We start from the raw sequence: 27,941 nt of genomic DNA, 5'->3' as shown, positions 1-27,941 counted from the left end.
CGCCATGCCGGGTGCCTCCGAGCGCGGCTCGGAGCTGTCGGAGCAGATCGAGGCCTTCGTGGCGCGGCTGCGGGGCGGCGCGGAGCGGCCGCGCTCCGAGGACACTGCGCGGCAGACGCTGTCGCTGCTGCGGAAGATCGTCGCGCACGGGCGATGGAGCCGGGCCGGTGAGGGCCGCGCCGCGGCGGGCGCTTTTCCCCGGCACCGGGAGCAAGGCGGAGGCAGGGCCCGGCGACGGGGCTGGGCTTTGGAGGGCGGGGAGGGCTCAAGGCCGTCGGACAGCACTGCTGTAGAGCCCGGCGCGCCGGTCGCGGCCCTCAGCTGCGGGGGAGCAGCAAGGCGGAGCGCCCCGGAGAAGGGGGGTCTGGGGTTCGCAGTGCTTGTCCTGCCGCACCGCAGCCGTTTGCAGCCTGCCTCGCTTCCCGGCGGCGTTGGGCGAGGAAGTGGTTCACCACAGCCCTGCACCCCCCTGAGCGGTGTGCGCCCCAGCGCTGGCCGTTCCAGCAGCCGTCAGTTTCCTTTCACGGACCTCCCCACTTACGGGCTTTTGTGAGTTCAGAGGCTGTGTCGCGTCCATGTGACTCAGGTACAGAAAACCCAGTGGAGCGAGCTGCTCTGCAAGTGGCTTCCTGCGCCTGCCTCTGTGCGCTTGCTGGGTGTTGTGTTCCCAGCACCAGAGCCAGCTTCAGCCACTGGGCTGTGGGGTGGGTGCACTGGTTTTACACTTGCTCTGGGTAGCAGTAACCAAGGCCCTCCTCCCCTTTTCAGGGGAACTCATGGATCTGATCCGGAGAGAGGGCCAGAGGATGACGGCAGCCCAGCCATCTGAGACAACCGTGGGCAACATGGTGCGGCGAGTGCTGAAGGTTATTCGGGAGGAATATGGCAGGTGAAGCGCCCTTCTCTTGCTGCCTGTATCCCTCCAAGGAGCTCAGAACAACCCTTCCATGCAGTGTTCTGCTGCTTCTGTGAGACCCCTTTGGTTTCCATCACTCCCTTTTCCAACTCTCCTGTAGGGGGGTTCAGTGAGTTTGACATCAAAGAAAACCTGTCATTCTCAGGGTAGCAGATGACACTTCCTCTAGTGAAACTCTACTTGGCATGTGTGTTGTGAGTGCATGAGAACAGTCTGTGCTCTGACCTTGGGAGGGTCCATCCTACTGGGGCAGCAGCTTTGGTCCTGCTCCTCACCTATGGGCTGCAGTGTTTGCACACAATTTAGGAAGGTGCTTTCTGGCAGAGCTTCAGTGTCTGTCTGCCAGAGACAGCTAGTGAAGCTCTGTGGTGTGCTGTGACTGCTATGCCTGGTTTTCCTTCCTCTCTGGTCGCATCCAGGTGTGCTGTGGGGATGGTACTCCACCTGGGCGTACTCCTGTGCTCTCTCCCAAGGCTCAAGGGCTGCTTTTCCCTGCAGGCTTCATGGGCGCAGCGAGGAAAGCGACCAGCAAGAATCCTTACACAAGCTCCTGACCTCCGGAGGACTGAGTGAAGATTTCAGCACCCCTTATCCACCCCTCAGAGCTAATGTTATTGAAGCTATTAACGAGTTACTAATAGAGCTAGGTAGGGATGGGTCTGAACTGCCCTGGGAGTGGAGTTTCTATGGGATGGGACTAATGCTTCCACCTCCTCTTAGGTGGAAAGAAAACAGCAAGGTTCTGTGAGGCTTAATCTGAAGGAACTAAGGAATAGAAGTCCTGCTGCTCCCTGGACTAATACTAAATCCTCTTTTGCTTGCAGGGAGATGGGTGGGTGGGACATTGTGGAGGGTAAGTTGGTTTGTGCTCTTCATCTTCTGGGAAGTCATAAGTTGACTTCTCTGGAAAAGAGTATCAGAAGTATGCCAAGGTTGGACTTAATCCCTGGGCACATATAACCTGGCCCTTGTCACAAAGCATGGTGATACATTCTTCTGCGATCCTGTGATAGATCAGGCACCTGACCCTTCTTCTGGGGAGTCCTAGATTGCTCTGCTTCTCCTTTCTAGGTGGTTCTGGTGCTACTGAACTGTAAAACCATTGAGTTTCTGCCACTAGTTGTGTGGCCATGGTGCTATCTGGAGCAGTGCTGACACAGTCCACCCCCCTCATTCAGTACAGCTATTTCTGAGTAGCTAGGGAGCATGGGGCATTGGGCTGGCTTTGTGGTCCCTCTCCACTGGTAAAAAGAACAGGGAGGAAAGCTGCTTTGGCTCTACTAGTACTTATAGCATTGCTTTAGTAAAAAATGATCTTGGAGGACAGCTCTAGCAGCACCAGTGTTGCTTTTCTTGGCTATTTTTCCATCTATGTCTTCCTTCTGTTACAGAGGGCACCACTGATAACATTGCTATGCAGGCACTGGAGCACATCCACTCCAATGAGGTGATCATGACTATTGGCTACTCACGCACTGTTGAGGCGTTCCTGAAGGAAGCTGCTCGCAAGAGGAAGTTCCAGGTCATTGTAGCGGAGTGTGCACCGTTCTGCCAGGTAAGACCCAGGCTGGCTGTCTTCAGGTGCTGTGCTGTGCCATGTGTTCTTACTGAGCTCTTGTCTCTGGAGGCAAGCTGAGTATTGTGGAAGTTCTTCTGCAGTTGAGAGACTGAAGACCACTTGTTGGCCTACCCCGTGTCCGTCAGGGAAAGGGCTCTGTTTGTGCTGTCACTATTTTTGCAGTTCAGAAAAGAACTGAGTGCTGATGTCTCTACAGCTGTGCTGCATTAGCTGTATCCAGAGGACCAATTGGATTCTCCCTCTTTTTAGGGTCATGAGATGGCTGTCCGACTATCTAAAGAGAACATTGAAACTACGGTCATGAGTGATGCAGCTATTTTTGCTGTCATGTCCCGAGTCAATAAGGTAAGCGCTCCATTGGAGGATGGAGTTCACAGCAGGCTGGGTGCTTGGGCCTCCCATACCAGCTGCAGGTCCCAGCAGTGATGGATGCATGTCTTCACTGAAGACTCAAAATTGTAATAGGCCCTGCTTACAGCTGGGGTGGAGATTCAGTGCACAGACCCAAGTCAGTATGATGGTGACTAACTGCATGCTGGTAGATTTTTCTGCCTTAGTGGCTAACAGGCAGCACAGTTACAAGACACCAAGCCATGAGAGCCTCAGAGGATTAGCCTCAGTTTTAAAGAAAACAGAACAAGAAGCAGCATTTCCAAAGGGGAGAAACCCGTTGCCTGGAACACAAGATTTGTGGTGAAGGGAATCACCAAGGTGTGCCTTTTTGAACAGACCTTTCTTCTGTACTTTTATAGAGATGAAGACTTGGCACCCCAAACTAAAAAAAAACAAACAAACCAAAGACAAAATAAAACAAACCCGCCAACCGCCACCAACCAAAAAGGTACTTGTAACATAATAAAATCCAGCCACACCATTGTACATTGAGACTGCAGCCAGCAGTCAAGTTACTTGTACAAAGCTTACTTTTGCAGGCTTGTAAAACAGCAGGGAACACAGCCCAGTTTCTGCTTGGTGTTCCCTGCAGTAGAATGTACATTTGCCCTCTCAAGTTTTCTTTGCTGGCCTCACCATGCTGTTGTTAGGAACAGCTTGGTGCAGAGTCAGTGCCAGATGAAACAGATGAGGCATCCAGCTGCCCTGTAACTCCAGCCACTGGCTGGCTGGCCGTTCTGACAGACTCCTCCAGCTCATCCGGCAGCATCCAAGCCAGGAAGCTTTCCTTCCCCAGTTTGCTATGGAACATGTTAGCTAATTCTGATTTGCCTTTTAAGGTCATCATCGGTACAAAGACAATCCTGGCCAACGGTGCCCTGATTGCTGTGAGTGGGACACACACTCTGGCATTGGCAGCTAAACACCACTCTACTCCGCTCATCGTGTGTGCCCCCATGTTCAAGCTTTCACCGCAGGTATGTACAATAGCTCTGCAGGACTGCACCTGCTCTACATAGAGATGGGGGTGATTTTGTGCTTATGGGAGGTTAAGTTGGAGAGCACCATCTGTCCCAAGGTGAGGCTGGTAAACATGCCATCTCCCACATGGAGAGCTGCTACTTCAGAGAGGAGATCCTCACCCATATCTGGCACATCTCAGGATCTCCTTGAAGCACCCTCCTCTGCCACACATGTTGAGTAAGCAGTGCTCTGGGTATAAGGATGTAGACCACTGCCTAGTACAGACTGACATCACCATACTTACTGTTCTTCAGCCACAATGGATTTCAGTTTCTATGTTCAGTGTTGAAAGACCCTGTGTACTGACAGAGGTGGTAGATAGAAATGCTCAAAACTGTTTCTTACACTCAGTACCTTTTCAGTATGGTCAGGTGAAGTTGCAGATGAGGAAGTCACTTATTTGCTCCAGTTCCCTGGGCTTTGCAGAAGGGCAGCCAGGTCACAGAAGGCTCTAAAAGCCCTGAGGAAAAACCTGTCACTTGTAGATGTTACAGAGGTTCTAGGCACAGGAGCTATGTAATCATTGTAGACAGATGTAGTGTCACCTGGCAAGTCATCTTCCTCTGCTTTAGTTCCTTCCAGCACCCAGGATATATTTTCACTAGGATAACGAGGCAGTCTCTTTTTCATGACCTTTCTGTACTCTTTCTCCTTCAGTTCCCTAATGAAGAAGATTCATTCTACAAGTTTGTGTCACCACAGGAAGTGCTGCCATTCACAGAAGGTACTGCTGCTTCTTTATACAGGCCAGTCAAGCTGGTCCAGCCTGTAACTTTTAATATTTTTTTCCCGTAATAGGATCATAGAATGGTTTGGGTTGGAAAGGATCTGAAGTTTATCTAGTTCTAACCCTCCTGCCATTGGCAGGGACACTGCACTAGACCCTCACACAAATTTAAATGTAATACTGTCCTGTAGCCCAAGACAAAAAATCCTTTCCTCTTTTCTTACACAGGAAAAAAAAGATGTTGGGAACCATTCTGGTTTATATGTAACTTTCTGTTACAGAAAGTACAGAAAAAAGATTTCCTTTGAACACTATCTTTGCACTTTTGCTTCTGCTCTGAAATAGTGGTTTATTAGCAGTTTCCTGTGGGACAGAACAGATGCCCAACAGTGAAGGCTTCTGTTCCTTCCTACAGCTCATGCTAACTTCTTGAAACTTGGTTATAAGAAACGGTTATAAGATACTGGGTTGAAACCCAGTATCTTTGCAGTGGGCTTCCACACAAGCACCATCTTTAGAAAGGCATCAGCTCCCAAGCCTGTTTTCAGACAGCAGTCTCTTTCAGAGCCCCATTTCTATGTGACTGAAGACTTTTGAAATTAAGATACCAGGTTTGGCAAAGGTTTTTTGATTCGGACTTCTTAGCTTTTCTTTAAAGAATAACTTTGGCAGCATTGGGATTCTTATGTTCTGATTACATACTGGCATTTCTTTTGGCAATTAGTAAAGTGGGAGGATCTGGAGTTTTTATCAGTAAAACCTATCAAAAGAAGTGCTGCCATCCACCCAAGATTGCTGTGTACCTGTAATTCAGTGACATCAGTGAGGAGGTTGGAAAGTATTCAGGAAATTCCATCGCTGATGACAGGGTGGCATATGCATAGCCAGTTTCTTCAGGGACTCAGGAAGATGTGCAGAAGGCTGACTGTTCCTTTGAGTTGTTCTGCCTAATGTTGCTGCTGTTCACTTTACAGGGGAGATCCTGGCAAAGATCAACGTTCACTGCCCAGTGTTTGACTACGTCCCTCCAGAGCTCATTACTCTCTTCATTTCTAACATTGGGGGTAATGCACCTTCCTACATCTACCGCCTCATGAGTGAGCTCTACCATCCAGATGACTATGAACTCTAATGCCATGAAGCATGTCAGTCTCCAGACTCTTCCTATCTTTCTCTTTAGAAAGATACATGCTAATTAAAGTGTATGTTGCAGAGACGTGTTGCTGTGAGGAAATTTGCTCAGCAATGTCCTTCCTACCCAAAAGCAACAGAAGGCAGAACTCTTGCACAGATTTTGATCTGTGCTGTGTTAAAAGCCACATGGAGCTCCTAAAACGCACTTCCATTTTGAAACAGCAAGGCCTATGTGTAACTGAAGCATCTAACACGTTACTTCAAAATATGCTGTGATAAAGGCTGTTTACAGTGTTTAGCATATTTTTCCATATTTGTTTCTTTAACTAACAGGCATTTTACTAGTGTAGTGAGTTGCCTGCACCCATGATGCAGTAGCAGGCTTTAAAGTGTGCTTTCATATATGAGTGTGATATGAATACATTGGCAATTGTCTTGAAAAGAGATTTTTTTGGGTAGAATTTTCTGACAGTTTTTGGTGAGTTGCTGAAATATAGACCAGCTTTTTGTACATGCTGGAATGGAAATTCCATTCTTGATGAAAGGCAGACCTTCTGAAGTTCCATCAGCCAGCGTGTGCACCTCTATGTTGGAAGGCAGAGCTCAAGCTCTTGATTCACTGATTGTAGTCTGGGGGTCTCTAATTGAGTGAATGCATCTGGTCTTGGGAGGTTTTTTATTTTTGTGATAGGCAGCATGGAACATCTTAGAAATATCAGGCTCTTGCAGGTCAATCAGATCACTTTTCCTTAGTCCCTTTTAACAATGCATGGCAATACACTACATGACAGTTAAGGCATCAAATGAAAGCAGTTTCCATTCACTGTTTTGCTTTTGATTGAGCAGGTGTCAATGTATCTCTGATTTGATTTTAAGTTGGATGTCTGTGATTAAACAAAGGCATCATCTTTTTCCGTTTTGAAATGAACTCTACTCCTCTACCTTAGACTGAGACACTAAACAGAACTGAACCTGTAAAAAAAAAGCCTGCCTGTTGTAAAAAATGCCATGGGCTATTTAGTTACTTCTGTGGGGTGAGTTTCTCTACCCTCGGAAGATGGGGCTATGCTAGGATTTAGAAATCTCTTACTCAAGAATGCAAACTGCAAGGACCTGGAGAAAATGGCTGGGTGTGTCATTCATTGACTAGTTAAATAAAAAGAATGTTTTCTGATCCTGAGGTGGCCTATACATACTATGAAGCTGGTCAGTCTTCATTCCAACTACTGCCATGAGCCCAAGGAAAGAGCTTTGTGTTAATTTTATTAATAAATAACTCCCCATTTTCAAAGCACTATAAAATAAAGTCTCTTATACAGAATCATGCTGCATTTGCAGAAAAAAAAACTTTAGTAACTGTGAATGGCTGTAACTTCTTATGTCAAGCACTGACTTAAGGTGCTGGCTTATGATGCAGTTCCTCGATGTGAAGACACTTCTTCAGGCTACGAGGGTGGGCTCCTCCTGTCATGTTCTCCTGGCTGGTCTCTTGCTCAGATCAGTACTTGGAGCAGAACTTCAGTGACTGCACTGGCTCAGAAACCTGGCTCCACACAGGGCATTGAGGTTTAACAACAGGGGGACCTAGCTCATACCAACACCAATACCAGGTGGTTGCAGCTTACAGTCTGCTTTTTTTTTTATTAGGCTCTTTTTTTTCCAAAGAGGTGCCATGCCCGTGCCATCTTCCGCAGTCTAGCCAGGTTGGGCTTGGGCTGGAGGGAGGAAAATTAAGAAGCATTAAATCATAACCAAGAAAATGGGCTTCAATGCTTTCATACTCTTTGCCCTAATAGAGTAATTTTTGAGGGTTTTTAATATCTAATTCAAAGTCCCACCTGACTTTCAAAAGAATTCAATTTCATAACTTATTACAGCACAGTAATAGCAAAAGGGAAGGAGTAATGACTTTTTTTTTCTTAATGCTGCTTTTTTTTCTTTTTCCCCCCCATTTCATAGCATCTTAAACTTTGAGGAAGTAGGTGTTTGTTTAATTAGCATCTTTCTTTGCCACTAGTAGAGTATCAAAATTTAGATTTTCCAAGCTTTACACTTAAAGCCTGCTAACACTTTAAGTATTTGACTAAGATTAGTGGATGCCATTCAAGTCAATGTACTGTACAAATGCAATATGGTAAGATCCTTGCTAAAGTATTTGCAGGACAGAGGTTTTATGTCTTGAAGTTTTAGCTCTGTAAAACATTAAAGTAAGATAAAGCCAATAGTGATGGTTTCAAACTGGCCCGTTCTAGTTCCAACACATGCATACATGACATGCCTCTGCTAATCCGGAGTGTGTATTATCAGAGGTATATCTGTGTCCTGCACAGTACCTGCTTGTCCTGCTGGAGATGTTCTGTGTCTGCAAGAGGCATCATGGAAGGTCTTCCGTGAGCACACTGGAAGGGAAGCTGGCAAGATGATAAAGCTTCAATAAGCCTGCAGCTCTCCTCCAAAGTCAAATGCTCATTGAACTTGATAGCACCTGAAAAACAAGATACAAATTCTTGCAGGCGCTGCCAAACAGGATGCAAACCTCCCAGCAGCCTTCCCTCCACACTATGCTCTTCACAGAAAACAAGGCAGCTCCCAAAGATTACCTGGCAGGCTGCAGTATGGCAGACTTCTGGCTTAGCAAAATTAACCAGACTTCTGTGTAAGTATCAGCTTGCTATGGCCTAAACTTTCACCTAACCCAACTTTGATGGATGGTAAGCTTTTCTTTTGATTTTAATTGTGTGTGTGTTATGGCTAAAGACACAACCAGTTCACAAATTAAGAAGTATGAAACCAAGGTGATGGCTAACATCAGTTCCACAGGTTTTACTGGTTCTATGGGCCAGCCACTGACAGGCATCAGTTCCAAGATCAAATGCTAGCCCTGCCAATAAATCCTTTCTTACAAGTGAGCAATTAATGTCATCCAGAGGAAATCCAAACAGAACATTAAAGAATCATTTCAGACGGTTTTGCAATCTTTAGCCTTCACTGACACACAAGACCATCTGCTTTCCAGCCATGGGACTTTCTTAGATAAAAATATATTTCATATTTTATATATTACCTGCCATTTGTATGATGCAGTCAAAATAGATGCTTTTGGCTCATGTTTACCCCTTCAGCATAATCTTGTTAATACTTTATATAGCACAGGAACTGCCACAAGAGGCTAGAGCTACTGCAGTCTACACATGTAAGAAGTGCTCACTTCCAGGTGTTGGAAAGGCAGAGTCCCTTACAAGATGTAAATTCTTACTGCACTCCTTCCAAAAAAGATCCCAGGCACACTTAAACTGGTACTTTTGATACTTATATGAAATAAAAAAATGGTTTTATTGGGGGTAGAGTGTCTAAGTCTTCTTTCCTGCTTGCTTTCACGCAGATTCCAACACCTCCCCTTACCCTTCACAGAGCTGTTATTGGAATGGTTCAGAGCTCACATGGATAAGTGTATCTCAGAACTTTATTCTATCTGTGTTTCATGTGAGGGCTGGAAATCACGTTAGGCCCATACATGGATAAATCAAAGCAGTACTGCTTGTCCTTCACAGTGCGGACCATAACAGTATCTCTTCATCACTATGTAGACATCCCCACACAGGCTGTAATCCTGGAATTCCTGCAAACACATTTGAAACCACTTCCCCAGGGAGGATGTTGTAGGGAGAAAAAAAAGGGTTAAAAGAAAAAGAGAGAAGAAAAGTATAGTTTACTTACCATGACAGGCCTGGGAAGCTAACACCTTCAGAAACGTCAGAGGCAGTGTCCCTCGTGTTCTTCCTCCTGTGCTCTGCACTAGCTAAAAGTAGTAAGGGAACATCATCTTACTTTCCATTTAATATAAGAAAAAGGAAGAACTGTAACACAAAGGAAACTAAAACTGAGGAAAACATAGTGGATTCCATCTCTCTCATGTGAGATTTAACACACTTGGTCCTTTCGGTTCATGCAGTAAACTTTGAATTATTATAGTCAACTTAAAAAGAGAATGGCAACTCACCTCAACCTGCTCTTGAATAAGCTCCTGGAAAGAAAAAAGCAGTATCATCAGTTGCTATTTCTCTCTTTCATTGCCCATACCCTGCTTTGTCCTCATCTGTGTATAATTTACTGTGTAACTGCCAGAACCAGGAAAAAATATGCTGTTGAGAGTACACTGACCACAGTGTGAAAGATCTAGGTGCAAGTCCTGACCTCTCACAATTATCTTATCAGACTTTACACTCATCACTTGATTCCTCTCTGCACAAGCTTCCTATCTGTAAAATGGGTATAATGGAACTCTTATGCAATGAATTTGTTATCTTTGAATAGCTGCACTTTCTCCTTTGGATAATAGTCTATGTGGATCTAATTTCTGGTGTCTAAAATGCAATGAATTCATAATCAATCATGAATATGTCCTACTAGTCCTAATTAAAATAAAACGGACTGCAGAACAGATCTGCCAAAATGCTCACGAGACCTTGAGACATCAGCTAAGAATTAATGCTCATGAGGCACAGACCTGATCCCCTCCTCCACCACTTTTAGTGCTCTTGGCTCCCAAATCACACCAAGAGTGAATTTTGAGTTCTTCCCAATTGTAACAAGGTTGGGAAAGAAAATGTCATCCGATGAAGCATATTCTTTTGTTTCTTCTTTTCATATTAAAAGAGATGTACGGGAAGACTGGTCTGGTTCACAATGGCTCAGCCTGGTGGCTGATTATGGTACTCTAGAAACAATTTTTAAGCAGTCCTTGAAGCAGTTATGATTGCAGATAACTTTGCAGTGGAAACTGCAAGTAATCAGTTCAGCAATTTCTTCCTCCAACTTCAGAACATCTGGAGCAGAGCTTTTAGAAAGCTTCACTGTAAATGTAGAGATTTCAGGAAAACAACTTTAAACCCTAACAAACATTTCTGTATCAGCAATATTAATCATTACACTGTTCATTCAAGCATTCATGAGCTGTAAATTGTTGAAACATCTGTATTACATACTCTTTTTCTTAGCTTCTCCACTAGTCCAAGTCTGGAACTGCTTCCTATTGCTTCTTTAGAGTTCAGGGATTTCAGTTAAAGGACTGTTTAGCTACTTAAAAGGGATGGCACCCACATTTGCCAAAGGGCTTCATCCATTGTCTCCCTCATAACAGGGATACTCTAATACCCTGGGCTATTAATACAGAACAAGACCCAGTAACACAATTTCACTCATATCAGCTGACCTCAACAATGCTTTTAGTGACAGGCTGTCTTTTCCGTCGTAATTCATTGGCTTCTCTTTCTATAAAACACAGTGGCACTTTTCTCACTAGAATCAAGGACCTGTTGGACTCAGGAAATGATAATTCAAGACCCAAGTCCTCCAAATTCTTGTAGCAGCATCTGAGGAAAAAAAAAAATCAGGAAAGAGACATCAACCACGGTAGCTCTGTCTCCATGGCATACGTAAGTATTTCTGTTTCTTTTTGTAACAGTTTCCAATCTCAAAATCCATGTGTCATGAGATCCTAGTAATTCTGCCCTTTTACCCCACATGCAGCCACATTTTTTCACTCCAGTCAACTGGAATATTTCATTTTCCACAGCCACAAGATCTAAGATTTCCTGTGTTATTTGAAGAGAAACTTTATGTCTAAATTTATAAATCTATCTTTTCTAAAGATGCACGAGGGGTCTGGTTCAATACACAAACATTCCAGACACTGATTTTACACAGCAAAAAGATTCCTCTAAATCTAACCTAAAAATCTGTGATTTCAACTGACATCAATAACAAATTCTTACAGCAATTCAACAACAGATACTTAAAATGAAAGAAAATATTGTGAGAAATTTATGATGGTTTAATGAACTTTACATCCCATTAAGCAAAGACAACCCAGGAAGAAACAACCTTTACTTAACCTGACATGTCATCCTGTGGATGGAAAAATACACACAAAAACAGGATTTCACTGTCAGATGAGAACTTGCCTTCAAAATGAAAACAGATAACAACTGTAACAAAATACAGATAACAACTGTAACACTACATAGTTTATTAACACAGGGAATAGTCACTTAAATTGAAGGTGCTGAAGGTCGATTTCAGAGAATAGATTTGTTGAATAAAAAAGAAGCTAATCTACACACTTACTAAAGCCAGTCATGAGAATAATCCAACTATTAGCCTCCATATGGAACTGACTTTTGCAACTCCACCCCAAAAAAGAAGAAATGTAGAGCCTTCAGCGAGAGCAGAGAAAGGCAGAAAAAGCCCATCGTGGTGAAATGACAGAATCCAAGCAACCATTCAAGTCAAACAGGCGTTTGTTTTTTTCTTTTTAAGGGGTTAAAGAAAAAAAAAGGAAGTTCAAGAGAGTCACCAGAACAATGCATTACTACAATGCTTAGCAGACAAATAACAAGCAAAGCTGCAGGTGAACCAGAGGTTCAGCTGACCTATTAAACATCAAGTATAGCTGAAGAGAAAGGTCTTTTGGGGAAGTTAATTTATCTCATTACATCCAACTTTACCACAGAATACAATCATGCTCTGCCAACACAATAACAGAATTCCTGTTTTTACACAGTACTTCGTAACTTTTTAATAAGGATAGTCTCACAGAGTGATTGCAAAGAGTTGAGCTGCCAATAACCACTGACAAATTGAAGAGCAGCACATTAAAAGCACCAGTAAAGCCAGCATCAGTATATGGGAGCATCAGTAATCCTCTTACGTCACCTTGGGTGATAACTGAAAATCACAAGTGGCGCCCACTGTGCTGAATAATTTAAGCAGTGTCCTTAAAAGAAATCAATGCCTCCCATTTTCTTTATAGTACTGATTTTCGTAGTATGTTTGTGATTTAGCTGACAAAGAAAACTAGCTCACAGAAACTATATGGTCTTTCAAATAAAGACCTCTTAAAAGCAGCTAGAAATGCAAATGCAAAAAGTTGTCATGGATAGAGAAGAAGCATTTGTCATGAGACTACAGAAGAAAAGGTATGCTGGCAACAGATGGTCAGTGTTCAACATGACATGAGTCCTGATATGTATCTTCATAACTGTTTATTAATGATGTGGAAAAGAAGGGACATGGTCAAGCAGAAAATTATTTACGTGAGCTGAGATTAAAGTCAACGTTGAACTCAATCAGAACTTAAAACAAGTAGAAAAATGGTGAAGGAAATCAGTAGAACAAATGAAAAAGCTATAATGAAAAATAGACAGAAAAACTGAATTCACTGCTCCCAAAGGCAAATAAATGTAAGCTATTAGGAATAATTTAATTTCTTTGTGTATTTTGTTGGCTTCTACATAAACAGCAATAATAATAATAATTAAAAGATGACAACTCTTTAATTGTCATGACCATTCAATAAACAAGCAGTTCATGCAAGCAGCAGTAACCAAAAATGCAGTAAAAATATCAGGTGTTGATATTATAGGCAGAAAATATGGGCACAACTGCAAAGCTCTGGTGCAAATCAATGGGATGCCCTCACTTGGTATACTGAATTGAATTTTGGCCATCCAGTCTCAAGCATAGATATCAGAGACATTCAAAGATGAGTGCAAAAATAATTCATGAACAATAGGCATTACAAAGTTTGTGATGTTAGCAAGAACATCATTAAGAGGTGGGAAAAACAAAGGCATTCAAGTATTACTATGAACAGCAATAGATACATTCTTACATTTTCCCCTAGGGCAGGTGGAACATATTGGTGCTTTACACTTTCCTTTGGAATTTCTGGTATTGGTCACTCTCACACAAATATACCACATGGATACAGCAGTGATACTGTTATGATTGGAATACACCCAAAAAAGGCTTTACACAAACAAGTGGATCCCTATAATAGACAACAATCTTACAAGGAGTGACTTAAAAGCTGCTGAGTTTCCCACAGGCATAACAAAGAGCAGGCTTAGAATAATGAAGTAATCCTATGAACATTAAGATGGAGCCTCACCTGAAAATGAAGAATAATGCAAGGTAAAAAAACCTCACAAATGCACGTGGCAGATGAGACAGGGATTTTGGGAAAAAAGTTTGATTAGATCCAATAGGTCTGCAATAATCCAACAACAAACTGTATCTAAACTCTTTCAGTACAAAAGCTAAGTATCTTAATAGTTGCTAGGCCACCATTCTGAAACATTTGGGAAACAGTGTTCATTAGTTACTCTTGGCAGGTACCTAGGATTAAGGAATGCATTTTTGAAGGATTCACAATACAAACTTTCCGTAGCCCATCCGTCTTTTCTCAAACAGTGCCTGTTAAATCAGTGACTAGATTGTCACTATGGGCACTGCATTCCAGCGCACACTCCCAGGTCCTGAGCCCCAGACAGCAGCATCTACTGGAGACAGCTTTGGCCCTCTTCTGGCCCCCATGCGAAGGCTTCCTTTCCCAGGGAAACCACAGCATATTGAGGTGCAGAAATGGCACACCACATGGTTTTGTTATGAGATGTTGTAACAATGTGCCTGAGAAGCACATCTATTTTCCCCAGCACAGATAAGCTAACTGGTCTCAACTCAGGAAAGAGTCAACAGCTTCTTTCCCGAGCTTTATGCTAACTTAGCAATATATAGAGATCTTTCTGGTCAAGAGACCATCCCCAAAAGTTTAGTCACTGGCCATTACTAACCGTAGAACTCTTCTTTGCTCTTCTGTAACTTTGATCTCCAAAGGGGGAGAGATGGAGGAAGACAGTAATTTCTTCTTGCCACATGCTGCAGCTTCCTTTTCATAGGAATCTGTGAATGAATCGTTTAGAAGTATCCCCTCTTAGAATATTTACGCAGGCATTACCCTTAATGACCCTACGGTTTGGCAGTAATCCTCTGTTTGGATTAAAAAGCGACCACAGAATGCCTTCTCCTGAAACTTGCGGAGGACTGGGAATGTCACAAACTAGACATCTTGTCTCTGGGGAAGGGTTGGTTAATGCCACTTTGTTTTTTCCCACAAGTTCCAAAGGAGAGTGACCTTAAATAGCAAAAAACCTACTGATATATTTAGTCCAACTCACAGAGAGCAATTTTTCCACAGAAAAGTCTGATATAAATGGCATTAAAATACAATTCATTAAGCATTTCTCCCTTCAGTCTTTAACTTTTTTTCAGTACCTGACCAAAAGGAGCAGAGTTCTGGGAACCCTCACTGCAGGAACTGTGCAGTATTTGTTGATGAAAGAGAAGGTCAATGATTTTTAAGTACTTGATGGATGACTATTGTGCTTTTTAACACTGAAACCAATGGCTAATGAGCTCACAGAGAAGACTATTATCCCTTTGCAAACAGTTTCAGATTGTGGAATTTTAGGCTTTGAGCACAGTATTCAGCTAAAAAGGAACCAAATGAACTATGCTCTTTACTTTGCATACCATGCCTTATTCTTCACAGCATAACCACATAATCTTATTGATGTTGCTCTATTTCCTCTTCATTGTTTTTCCTATCAGTCTTCCTGCTCTTTCATTACGTCAGGACTATTTTAGTTTGATAGTTCTGTGGGTAAGAATGGTATCTTCTAATTCTGGAAACACTGTAACAATTCTCGGCTGCCAATACTATGACTGCTACAGATACTGAACGTCTGCATGCTCCTAGGGATCAGGATAAAGATAACAAATGAATATCCTATTGGTTCCATATATTCCAGATGGCTCATATGTACTTTTCTGTGCACTGATTATCATTTTTTCCTAAGATGATCTGAATTCTCACCTGCAATAAGCTGCTCCAAGCGGATCCGTTCATGAGCTGCATGTTGGTCCACCAAAATCAAGAGGTTTCCATCTAAAAATGTACCACAACAGATGAGAAATAGGCAACTTCGTACCAGACAACTGCACAGGTCAGGAAGAGTAACTGCTCCCTAAAGGCCACATTTAGAAGATAACTATCAGCCAGTTTTCCAGAAATAAAGTGAGGAGGAAGCTGTGTTGGCAGAACATAAAGTCACTCACTACAGAACAGAAATGTAGTGATCCAAACTGGCATTTAAATTAAGGTAATTAGATTGAGTCAGGAACTCTTGTCTATTGACATGTTCATTTAACTTCAGAATGAGACCTGAGGTTACCCACAAAGGGGTCTGTTTAATACAATCTTTAAAAATGTTACAAAACCTACTGTTTTTAATGCCTTTTTTGTACAGCTTCAGTAAGCTTCAACAATGAGTATGTCCAGATACTGTGAGCAGTCTGAAAGATATCCATGATTTAGGCACAGTCTATTTTTATAACACTAATCTGAAGGCACTAGGAACATTCAACAATGTCCAAAATAAAGAAGATCCAGGAAATTTCAAATTAAGACTAACATTTTGTCTACTCATCATATCACCCCAAGGCAAGAAGAGAACAGAAACAAGGACAGGGTTCTCTCTGCAATCTAGCTGTGCTTGACAGAAACCTCACTTCATGTCAATAACCATTCTCACCTGTCTCTCTATCCATTTCATTTCTAGTGTTGATTAAACAAGCGATAAATTTATTGTCCACTTGCTGAAGAACCTGCAAGATACTCAGAAAAATCATTACCCAGGGGCAGACTTTATTTTTTAAATGAAGGTAAACAAAAGAAGACAACAATCAAAATGGATGAAGTGCAACGAAGAGCTAATAGGATGATTAGGAGAGTGGAAACCACAGCTTTTCTAATCACAAAGGCTTAAAGAGCTTTGCCTAGAAAAACTGAGACTGAGAAGGTACCTAATTATCCTCTATAAACAGTGGGGGAAAAATATGGAAAAGGCAGTAATTATTTAAGTTAAAAGACAATACTGGCAGACAGTCAAATGACAATAAACTGGTCATGAAATAGTTTAGTCTGGAGCTAAGAAAAAGCTTCAGAATATCCAATAAATTGTTTTTGGATCTTTTTTTTCCTGAAGAGAAGGAAAGAGCTCTAATCATTCTAAGGTAGAGCTGGAAATTCACAGAACAGATTAAGTGGTCATGTAGAAGCCTCCTTGAGTTGGGAGTTAAAGCCGTGCAAAACAACTCTGAATATCTGATTTGCTGGTATCACCAAAAGAGAATGTAAACAACCTTTTTAACCTGGTATGTCTTTAAGGACTTGGACTAATCATCTGTAGGAGCCAGGAAGCATTTTTCAACCCTCCTCATTTTCTGATGCAGAATTTGCCCATGTGACTCGATTCCTCCTTTCCCTCAAGCATCAGAAATAAACCAGAGCTACAGGGAATACTGAGCAGGGATGCACAATGCTTTTAGCATCTTATTGCTAGATTTAAGTCAATAGATGTGGGAGGAATTTCTCCTTGAGTGACATAGTTTAGAGCTCACTCTGAATTCTCTGTCTCACACCATGTGCATTGTTCACCTTCTGGGTAAAAATGAATAGATGATCCTATTTCTTTGTAGGGATAGAAGATGCTAATTATTCTTTTTATTCTTTTTCTGTAGCATGATGCAGGATTTTTTGCTTTTGATCTTTTGAGAGGTTCTCAAAATTGAGATAGGGTATCGGAGGCAGTATTTAGCTTGCTCAGAAAAGGGAAGTGGTTATTTCTCCTAGCTTTGCCTTCTTAAAAACATACAAAGGAAAACATTACACAGAGTAAAGTTAATCACAGAACCACTCAGTAAGTTTTAAAAACCAGTTCTTACGAGTGCACAGAAAAATGGTACCTTCTGTTTCCTAGCTTTCCCCTTCTGTCTTTGCGAAACATAACCCATTTACTGTAATAACGTTTTTTATTCCTGTTATTCTTGCACACACAACATAAGTAAGGGAATCATGTGAATCCCTGTTCACCCTGGTGATCAACATTACCATACCCCACATAGTCAAAACCTGCAATCTCAAGGTCAGCAGCCTGACTGCAAGAGAATAATACTGACTGGGCCTGCAGGCCTTCTGTCATTGGGATACAAGATGGGAAGAATCCACTTCAGCATTTCTATCCAGGCAAACCATCAAAGAATGTAAGTTGAAGCTATACATTCAGCTTTTAAGCTAGCATTTAAAACATTTTCTAAAGAAGCACTTAAAACAGTTAAACTTGATAGTCTGATGCCATTTTTAAGAATCACTTTTGAGGGCAGACATAAATCTTAAAGTAGAATTTCAAGTCTTTCCACGAAATCTGGGATTTGCTTTTGAAATCACTCTGATGAAGAATTATATTTCTAAGGTAAATAAAAGTGGAGGATACAGAAGACAGATTTCAGAAGAATACAAACTATGCAATGATTACATTAAATATAAAAAACTGCCCACTGAAATATCATTTAGTTAACATTGTTTCTAAGCAGTGGTAACAGGGCTGCCTCTTGATCTGATTTAACCATACAGTCAAGGAATTTTAGTCACTTGCAGACACCAAGTAATCAACCATGAGATGATACTAAGATCTGACATGACATATGTGTCTGCTGTTATCACACAGCAACCAAAATTGCCATTTGTGCTTGTGAAAATTAAGGATACTTTTTCCCTGGATACCTCTTTCCCACCAGTCAGAAACATTAGTACATCACATCTCCCGAGTGGGAATTTGCAGGTGAAAAGTAGCAATAGATCATATTGTACCTGCATTGAATGAACCATGTCTTTGGTGAAACGATAAGGATATAAGATGTTGTGAATTTTCACAGCCAGATTGTCAGCCTGACTGCTAGTCACATCAATGGCTATCTGTAGAAACAGAATTATGGATCAAGCAAGCTATAACGGATTTTGTAAAACCCCCAGACAAACACAAAATACCCCAAACAAACCAGCTTTAAGAAAAACTGGAAATAACTGAATTTTGACAAACCAAGCTTCCGCAAGAACATCACTAGCTAAAGATAACATCCAGCAATCCCTGTTTCCATTCCCACATACCTTCTCACCTGGATATTACCTACTAACTTCAATGCATCCAGCTGATTTCAAGTACTTATCACAAAAGCTGAAGTTACTTCTCAACTTACATGGGGTCTCAATGGATTGCACTACAAAGATGTATTACTCTGAAATGAGTCAGAGTACATGTCACAGCAACAACTGAACAGAACGGCTCCTTTTCAGAAACTCACCAGCAGGTGGTTTGTGACTCCATCCCTATTGTTTGCAGGTGGACATGGTTACATACATATGTTTACACACACACAACATGATGATTGAAGATAATGCTGCCTCATGACAACAAAGGAAGTTTTTGTAAAAGCTCAAACATTGTGTCCCTCTCACATGCTATAATCCTGCCAAGCTATAAAAACAACTATAGTAAAATGCACTTTCAGGACTCACTGCATCCCAGTTGAGAAAGCTCTGTCCACAAAGACAACAGATACTATATTGCAATTTTGCCATTCAAAAACTTTTAATTTAAAGATTATTATCTCTGTAGAGGGAAAGACAGCTTATAATAATGTTTTGCGTTTGAAACTACATAAGGCAAAAGATTAGCCTTATATCTGCTTCTCTGACTTTGAATAAATCAGAACAATGACTTACATATAAAGTCTATAAAAATACAACGAGAATGTCTACAGTCTAATGTATCACTGAATGACTTATATGCAACAATTACAATATCTGCAATTTTGATCCCCATTTCAAAATATAAGAGAAGGCTAAAACAATTGCTATTTTAGCATGAGATGTGAATTAACACTTACCTCTGGGCAGGGAACAAAAACAGGATTATCCCATTCTGAAAGCAATGACTGGAGAGACTCCCCTTCAGTATCTAGGAAAGAGTACACAGATAATACAGAGACTATGCATCAACAGAAGGTGCAAAGATGCATTGGGTAACTTATCTCACACAAGTTGGTATGAGGGTTTTTTCTTCATAAAAAGGACTGAATGTACAAATAAATAATGGAAGTCTGTTATAACTAGGAAAGACACTGCAGCTTTCTGACTCCTAAACATGCTACAGCACAATTCAACAGGCCCTGGAAATGGATAGGGGGGGTGCGCAGGGAAGGGAAAGAAAGACCTGTTTAGCTACCCACTTCCTCTGGACAAAGCCACATACCAAAAATGTGATTTCACCCTTTACAACACAAAAAAAAAAAAAAGGTGAGGATTGAAACTATTTTTCACATTCCAAGGTTGGAAAGAGTACAAAGAGGGGAGTAGGTAATTATTCTTCAAACTGCTGACATAATTCAACAAAGAACTGGGTATTTCATCCTGTAAATAAGTATCCCCTAACCTGCTTTCAACTCTAAAAGATTTTTTTTTCCAGTTCTAGATTTGAGATGACTCACACGGTCCCATTGTTAACAGACCTTGAGTAATTCTGGGTTCCTGTTGGGACATCTGGGAGAATTCTTTGATTTGTTTTTACCACAGAACACCATGTCCTGGAAAGCTTGCCCTACCTCTCAGATCCTGGCTTGCTAGAGTCTTCTCTTTTCGAGGTCTAGGAAGGAAGGGTAGCACAATCTCACTTCTAAATGGATGGCACCTGAACCGAATGCCTAAACACAATATAAATTTACTGCTGCAGATTCAACAGCACACAAAATTAAAAAAAGCCATACAATTGTTGCATTCTCATAAATGAGCATGTGCTCAGCCCTGCACAAATTAGAGAATCCCACAGATTTTGTAATCTAACCTTGAGGAAGAACAGCACATATGTAAAAATTTGAGAATTATCAGAAACACCTGCATCAGGAAATGTATTTTTAAATGTTACCATGCCTTCTGAAGGATTGTCCTTAAATTTTCCAACTGCTTTAAACATATAACTATTCTTTCCAGAATTAGTGCTATCGGAAATGTTACCCTCCAAGAAAGAGGAGGCCTATAGGAGTCTGTCAGCTATCAAAATACTCTTGAATTCTCTCCGTTAAGGAGTGGTAAAACTGTCAGTCTACCACTGATACTTACTGCAGTCATCAGAACCTTGTAAAACTGAAAATTACAAGTCAGTGAGACCACATGAGATACCAGTGTTAGCCCAACAGCGTGTTCCTACCCACCCAGAAATGATTTAATGATATTACAAACTTGCACTGTTATCAAGATTATTAAGCAAAGTGGCTCAGATTTCCAGCACAGTGGTAAACATTTCACCCTTCCTTTGGTATAATTCAGACTTCTATTCTTTGTGAAATAATAATGAATCAATAAAGTTCCTTTCTACAGAGAAATTAAGGGTGTGCATTCAGGAAAAGCGGCAGAGTGATAAGGCCAAAGAAAACCAGCTGCGTGCTGATAAGCTCACTGTAAAAAAGGCTCTATGAGATCCTAGACCAGTTCGTAGATTGTTGACTGTTGGCTTTATTCCAGTAAGGACCAATGATGGTGTACTCTGGGGACCAAGAATCCTTTCCAGAATCCAAACTGGCAGCCCAGCATGGGCGAGTAACTCAGCATCACACTGGCACAAACCCCAGAACAGAAGTCAAGATGGCCTGACATGGATCCTAGCAAACTGGCAAACTGAAGAATGCTGCTACATTCAAACTTCAACAGAACTTTGATATTGTCATGGAAATGTATTCTCTCACGAGTTCAAAGAAACAGCTATTGTCTATATGAATAGAAGTCCAGTATTTCATACGTGTAATAGAGTCATCTCCCTGCTTCTTGTTGCAGGGAAAATCCTTGTTCAGGACATAGAGTGTTCATAAATCTAGGATTCCCTTGTCCAAAGATCACTGAGAATTTGAAGCTGGCAGAGATGCTATTAATGCAATTTTTCTGATATGTAACATCAGAAAAAAGTGCTGAGGATAATAATGTACCTACTCTATACGTGCAAACCACATACAATTACCATATTTGAGTATCCATTTTCACTTGCTCCAATTAGCTCATTAAAACATACTACTGTAATGATACATCAGTCAATAATGTAACAAAGGTAACTACAAGTGCAAACACAACTGGCATAACAATGAAGACCAAGTGGAACTGGGATGTTAACCTACTGCAAATGCATAGCATTAGATTATTCAAAAAGGCATCTGATGGTGGAATGAAGCTTGATAAATTTTCCTGTAGCGATCATTTTAACCAGTACAAAGGTTCCCGAGTCTAACCTTCAAAATCTAGCATTTGTGTTGAGTACAGGCTTCTGACTGGAAAAGATGGCAGACGGCCATTACCGACATCAAAGAGAGGATATGCATTATTCATATCTCCTTCCACCTGTCACCAACAAATGTAATTTCCCTAAACTTGTGTATGAGACGCTGTTATTAATAAATCATGGGGCTGTGAAATCCTAAGTCAATACCATAGGGTCACTGACACTTCTTTAAAAAGCAAAATGAAAGCATACAAAAGCAAGTGAAGAAATGATCCCTCTCCTATGTCTTAACAGCAGGCCAAAACAGCGCTCAACTTCAAGAGACACGAATGCTGTGTGAGGACACAGTTATGTTTATTCCTATGGCTATAAAAGAATGAATATAATTTGTTTGAAAACACGTGAAAGAACATGGTTGTTGAACTTTGAAAATCTAAGATCTATAGGGTCTAGCCACAGTTCAAACACCTTGTGTGAAGGTTTGGGAGATACAACCTTCAACCTAAGAAAGAAAAAAAGCTGCATATATCTCACCAAAGAATAACACTACTGGTGGAGTTAAGAAAGAGTGTCACCATTGATACAATGTAGAGTAACACCAATGATAAGGCTAAGAAAGAATATTGCTATTGGACATACAACACAATATACATCTTCAAAGACTACAGACTACACATCATCTGAAACTGTAAGGGTATGTGAGATATTCTCTTAATAAAAAAGAAGGCACTATCCAAACTATTTTGTACAGAAAGCCAAGCTCCACATCTCAGTTGTTTTGGTTCTCTACTAAACAGCACTGTGGGCAACTGATATTGGTAAACCACAGAAATTAAAAGTGTTAGACAAGGAGTGTATATTTACACTTGTAACTGATTTTACCTAATAGAAACAGAGATGGTCTTCACCTTGTAAGAAATCTACTTCAATGGAACACAATAAATATTAAGAATTATTGGCATAAATTCTTGTAATTAAAAGGGAGCAGCTTAACAACTGAAACACCTACTGCACCAGGAAGTGTCAGACAAAAAAGGAACAAAACACAGTCACCATCTATCATGACTGATCAGGCAAATATGTCACAGGAGAACCATCTAGAAAGAAGTCCATACTGCTTTTTCAAAACAAATTATGCAGTAGAAAATATAGTCTACATGTGGAATCACAACAGAATGAAGAACAACTTAGAACACAGATGCATATATATGGAAGGAAAAATTATCAAAGACATTATTCTGCTGAGCCAGACCAGGAAGGCACAGAAATCTAAACCTGACATACATCAACTAGGGCTCATGGACACCACACCCCTGAAAAAACAATACAATGTAGTGTCCTCTCACTCCTGGAAAGCTCCACCACTGAACCATCAATGATGCTGTACCACAGCTCCTACAAAGCAAAGTATGAAGGAACAGCCTTGCAAAATCTGTGGAAAGGAGCCTATACATTCTCAGCAAAGAATTAGATTTTTGTTCATTTTCAAGGGTTGCTTTAACTTTGGCATGCTGGTTGAAAAAAGATCATTTTAACATGAGGCTCCCTGTAAGAACATTCTTAGGAAAATAACATAGTCCTTAGTTAGGACAAAATGGTTAAAACCACAATATTTTTCTGGTAGGCTTACTTTGAGGTATGTTTCTCACTTTCCATATGACAATTACATGATGATCCTAAATGTCATTATGCCTGGTGGAAACATGGCATCTGTCTGCTAATTGACAGATCGCTGACATTTCTTTTTACTGTTTTATTAAAAAATATATTTAATATCTTGAAGGTTAATGTTTTACTGTCTCCACAGTTCCCAACATTTTCCTGTTTTCCATACAACTGTTACATGTAAGGCAGTGGCTATAAACTGTCAGGTTTATAGCCAGCAAGATATTTTATGCACCTTCCATAACACAGTTTTCCTCATCCCACTTTTACAACAACCACCACCCCTCTTACCGCTCTCTGAAACAACATTTACAGCCATTGTTGTTACATCTTGAATGCAGGCAGCCTGAAATTCTGCCACAGGAGGAGTGTTGTAGGTGCTCAGTCCAGTTGTTTTATTGATGTATATTGTCTTACCCAATGAAACGTCAAAATCTTGCAGCCAGTCTGAACAACACGCATCATTCCTGGGATCCCCTGTGCTTGTGTTGTATGCAGAGAATTCCAAGTTACTTACGAAGGTTGTGTGGGGAGCCTCAGTATCTTTCATATTTTGTTTGGAGGATCCATCTAATGTACTTTTATCTTTACAGATGACATCAGTACAATCCTTTTTAGCAGGTAATGATAAAACACTGCTTGAAGAGACTGTGTACTCCTCTTCTATACTGCTGAGCGGTGATGCACTGACAGTACTTTTCAAGGACTCCAGGCTTGTACAGTCCAATTGCCAGCATGCATCCCCCTTAGAAACACTGTAATCACAGTCCCCCATTCTTTCCACTGAGGATTTATAAGCTTGACAAGCATTGTATGAAAAATCATTATTTGAAGGTGCAGGAACAAAAGAGTAGTCATCTTTTCTACTTGAATCTCTTGGGAATTGTTCACTAAATTGTTCTAATTCCTTGTGGCTACCTTTCATTCTGGACAGCTTAGACGACAATGATCCTGGAGATCTTTTACGACTTGTGTGATTATTATTAACCGGACAGTAACCAGACAATGTCAAAGGACTCTGACAAAAGGCTCGCCTGTCCTCTGAAGTTGCTCCACTGCAGAATAAAGTATACCCTGAAGAAACAACTTCGCTACTAGTATCAGAATCTGTGTCTTCCACAGCTTGAGTTTCACAAGTGCTCAAGTTACCGTGATGGTCATTATCATTCCTTGAAAAGTCACAGTTAGCTTGTGAATTAAAAACTGGGAGATCAAATTCACTCTGCTGTGGCAATGGTATTGGTAGCGTACACTTGTCCGTCCCATAATATCTCCTGAACTTTTCCAATGAACCTAGCTGTGTGGACAAGCCCAGCTTCACAAAGGGCTGAGATTTTGGCACAGCTATTTGTCTTCTATTGCTTCTTATACCTTTATTGTGAGGAATACCTGAAGAAGTTGCCAGTGGCAATTCTGAAATGTTTGATGTCTCATAATGCATTTTACTGGTGGCAATAGGCACAGCTGCTTCCTTACTCACCTCTTTTGACAAAGGGTTGTTCTGTAACCACTCACTACCATCAGCTACGCATATATCCCTTGAGTAAGGAGGTGTATATTCTTTATTTGTGTTACTGGAAACATCCTTAGAATTTACAGATTGCAAATTTACTTTGTGGCCAAAAACATCCTTGGCACTGACAGGGCCAGGTCTACGTTGCGTGTTTAATGCAAGACTTATTTCTGTTTGTTCACATTCATGTGGGGGCTCTTTTTGAGTAACATATGTTATCAGGCCTGTAGAGCATAATTTTAATGGTACTGAACTAACAGCCCGTCTTCCAGCATCATCTGTCAAGTCAGCTGTTTCCCTGTCTTCTCTTCTTGCATCGCAGAGCCTCAACAGTGAATTTCCAGAGACAATTTCAGATCCTACTGCTGCTTCACTAGAGTCTTCTCTCTCAGACAACAACTGAGTAACATCATTAAAGGTACAGACTTTATTGCTTTTCTGCACTACTTTGTCTTGCTGGCTTCCCATGTCTTTTATGTAATTCTCTGCACAATGCTGCAGGTCATCACAACTGTCTACTTTTCTTATTTCTGACCTGGCCCCTTCACTTAAAGAGGAACAAAAATTTCCTGAAGGTTTCAGATGAGCATCAGGCGCTTTCTGGGAACGGCTAGTGTCTTTTGGCTCCTGCTCCAAGATATCTGATATAAGGAAATTAGAAGCTGTGTCATCTTTGCTGGGCAGTGGAATCTCTGCTTTGTTTCTGCATGGATCAGATGGTTCATCGCTCTTCTGATGTGGGGTGATTTCAGTTTCCTGTAGATTTATATTCGACTCTATAAGACTTGAAGATTTTTGTCGAGTAACAGATTTCCTTTTGACATCTTTTGATTGCAAGTTACATATTTCATAGGAATCCACAATTTCATCACATGCTTTCTTAAAACTGTCCTGGATGCTCTTCTCATCAGGGAGTGAGGGCTTCAGAACTGAAGCATTACACAGACTAAAGTCCTTATCTTCATTAAACTCTCTGATGTCCTCACTACATGGTTCAATAAATAAATGTTCTCGTTTCAAAAATATTTTCACTCCTTCCTCTATACAAGTTAGAACAATGTCCCAGTTTTGGAACTCAATCAGAGTCTTTGCAGGTTCCAGACACACATCATAGTCACTGTATGCACAGGTCACATTGAGAACAAAGATCCCATACAACTCTGGGCCACAACGGTGGCAACTAGGACTAGCCTGTCTGCTTACAGGGGCACTTTTTGCCTTGCAAATGACACTTTCTTTTCTTAATAAAAAATCAATTAGTTTATGGAGTCTTGTCTTTAAAACAAGCCTTCTATTCACATATAAGAACTGCATATTCTTGTTGTAATGCCCTTCAGTACTGATATAACCATTTATCTCAAATCCCCCAGACTTATGATTTATTTCTCGTAACTTCTGGGATCTGCCAAGTCCATAAAGTTGACAAAACCGTGAGTACACATCTCTTGTCTTAGGTAGCTGAAGCACCATAGAACAAGAAATGTCGTTCCTTAAAGACAGTGAAATAGAGGGATGCATCAGTGAAATAGCCTCTACTTTCTGCCTCACTCTCTCAAACTCCAACACAGGATCCATACACTTCCTCCTTACTGGTAACTGATGGAACAGATTACACACAGTGACTGTAGTTCCACCACTTGGTCTGCTCAATTCAGCTTCACAGACTTCCAGTGCTTGCCCATTGTGAAAGAGTTTTACAAATGTTTTTGCTGTCCTGCTGCTCTTAGATGAAACTTCCACTATGCTAGCCACATTGGCTATGCTTGCCACAGCCTCCCCTCTAAAGCCGTAGAACGTCAGCTTCTCCAAGTCTCCCACTGATTTGCATTTGCTGGTGAAGTACTGCTTTCCCATTGCATTTAAGTCCTCTCTTCCCATCCCAGAGCCATTGTCCACCACCTGGACCTTAAAAGCTTCCAGATCCACCCTTATAGCTACACATGTTGCTTTGGCATCAATGCTATTGAGGACAAGCTCCTCAACACACTGCCCCAGTGAGCTGATAGTTATTCCAGAGCGCAGCCTGGCTCGCACATCTTCCACCAAACGTTTGATCATGACATCAGACAGATGAGGAACTGAAGAAACTGCAGAGAGCTCACTCTTCCATGTTCCTTAAAACAACAACCTGCATGGGGAAAAAAAAAAACAAAACAAAAAAATTAAAGCCTGAAAAAACTTTAATTTATTGCATTGCCCTCATAAATACACTTTTCACAGTTTCCCTGATATTTTGAGGCTTTTTTAATAACTACTTGCCTATTTAGGCTTTGACCACATACTGTTGGTGCCTTCAGGCTCAATGACCAGAATGCCATGTCTATGCCCCTTACTAACAACATACTTGATTCTCAAACTTAACATACCCAAACTCCAACCATGATGAGGCAAAACTCAAAGAACCTGCAATCAAAAGGTTTCTGCTTCCATTTGTATAAAAAAATACAGAGTAAGCATCACCAAGAACTGGGCAGAAAGCTGCCTTCCTCTCATTTGTACCTCAATGTCCACAATGCCACGTTGTGGCCAACAACCATCTGCTGCAATTTGCCTAAGAAAACAACACACTGGGTGTGGGAATGGGTGTGGGACACCGAGCACGCTGTTTCTGAGAAAGGGAACCTGCTCTTTTCCAGTCCTTGATGCCTACTGGTTTCCTAATGGTATTCAAGGGGCACGCCACTCTTCCCCCAAGCCTCACGCAGTTCCCCACGCAGCTTTGCAAGTACTGCAGGCCCTCTCCAGGGACCTGCTGCTCCGTCTGTGACAGCACACGGGGATTCCCTGGCCCCGGGGCCAGAGGAGGGCAGCGACCCCCCGCGCCCCGGCTCGCTACCACACGCTGCCCTTCCCACCGCCTCCCGCCCCGCTCTCACCGCCTCAGTCCCCGCCAGCCTGAGGCGGGGCGGCCCCATCAACGAGCGCTGCGCGAGACCAACGGCCACGGGCTGCCGGGCTCCTACACGCGCGTGCGGCAGGAGGGAAACGGC

The 27,941-nt window shown here is 41.6% G+C and overlaps 2 protein-coding genes across 7 annotated transcripts; one reads left to right on the top strand and one right to left on the bottom strand.

Moving 5' to 3' along the window:
- EIF2B2 (eukaryotic translation initiation factor 2B subunit beta) lies at nucleotides 1-7,093 on the top strand. Its single transcript, XM_034062277.1, has 8 exons — nucleotides 1-167; nucleotides 769-889; nucleotides 1,415-1,563; nucleotides 2,308-2,471; nucleotides 2,745-2,840; nucleotides 3,728-3,865; nucleotides 4,569-4,635; nucleotides 5,613-7,093. Exons 1-8 carry the CDS (start codon nucleotides 5-7, stop codon nucleotides 5,768-5,770), a joined length of 1,056 nt encoding a protein of 351 aa, XP_033918168.1. The 5' UTR covers nucleotides 1-4; the 3' UTR covers nucleotides 5,771-7,093.
- MLH3 (mutL homolog 3) lies at nucleotides 7,019-27,941 on the bottom strand. Of its 6 annotated transcripts, XM_031048807.2 has the most exons (13): nucleotides 27,828-27,941; nucleotides 23,730-27,079; nucleotides 20,113-20,211; nucleotides 19,399-19,469; nucleotides 18,323-18,427; nucleotides 16,206-16,278; nucleotides 15,488-15,559; nucleotides 14,406-14,514; nucleotides 10,985-11,144; nucleotides 9,773-9,796; nucleotides 9,490-9,571; nucleotides 8,106-8,257; nucleotides 7,019-7,487 (listed from the first exon to the last, which is right to left on the bottom strand). In XM_031048807.2, exons 2-13 carry the CDS (start codon nucleotides 27,007-27,009, stop codon nucleotides 7,416-7,418), a joined length of 4,299 nt encoding a protein of 1,432 aa, XP_030904667.2. In that variant the 5' UTR covers nucleotides 27,010-27,079; nucleotides 27,828-27,941; the 3' UTR covers nucleotides 7,019-7,415. The 6 variants fall into 6 exon arrangements, 4 of the variants coding, with proteins under 4 accessions (XP_030904667.2, XP_005149040.4, XP_030904669.2 ...); XM_005148983.4 differs by lacking the exon at nucleotides 20,113-20,211; XR_004080557.2 differs by lacking the exons at nucleotides 7,019-7,487; nucleotides 8,106-8,257; nucleotides 14,406-14,514 and having other exon boundaries at nucleotides 9,492-9,571.

Source organism: Melopsittacus undulatus, chromosome 4 (genome assembly GCF_012275295.1).
Source record: "Melopsittacus undulatus isolate bMelUnd1 chromosome 4, bMelUnd1.mat.Z, whole genome shotgun sequence".
Classification (NCBI taxonomy): domain Eukaryota; kingdom Metazoa; phylum Chordata; class Aves; order Psittaciformes; family Psittaculidae; genus Melopsittacus; species Melopsittacus undulatus.
This window is presented reverse-complemented; position numbering and strand designations above follow the sequence as displayed.

Bases quoted from the DNA above. Each gene is read 5' to 3' on its own strand.
- EIF2B2 (XM_034062277.1), top strand. From the start codon at position 5: ATGCCGGGTGCCTCCGAGCGCGGCTCGGAGCTGTCGGAGCAGATCGAG. The intron at 1,564-2,307 runs GTAGGGATGGGT...CTTCTGTTACAG, and splicing joins CGAGTTACTAATAGAGCTAG to AGGGCACCACTGATAACATT. The intron at 4,636-5,612 runs GTACTGCTGCTT...TTCACTTTACAG, and splicing joins AGTGCTGCCATTCACAGAAG to GGGAGATCCTGGCAAAGATC.
- MLH3 (XM_031048807.2), bottom strand. From the start codon at position 27,009: ATGATCAAACGTTTGGTGGAAGATGTGCGAGCCAGGCTGCGCTCTGGA. The intron at 16,279-18,322 runs GTACAATATGAT...AGTATCTTGCAG, and splicing joins ACATGGTTCATTCAATGCAG to GTTCTTCAGCAAGTGGACAA. The intron at 8,258-9,489 runs GTAAGTAAACTA...CTTGTTTTTCAG, and splicing joins AGCTTCCCAGGCCTGTCATG to GTGCTATCAAGTTCAATGAG.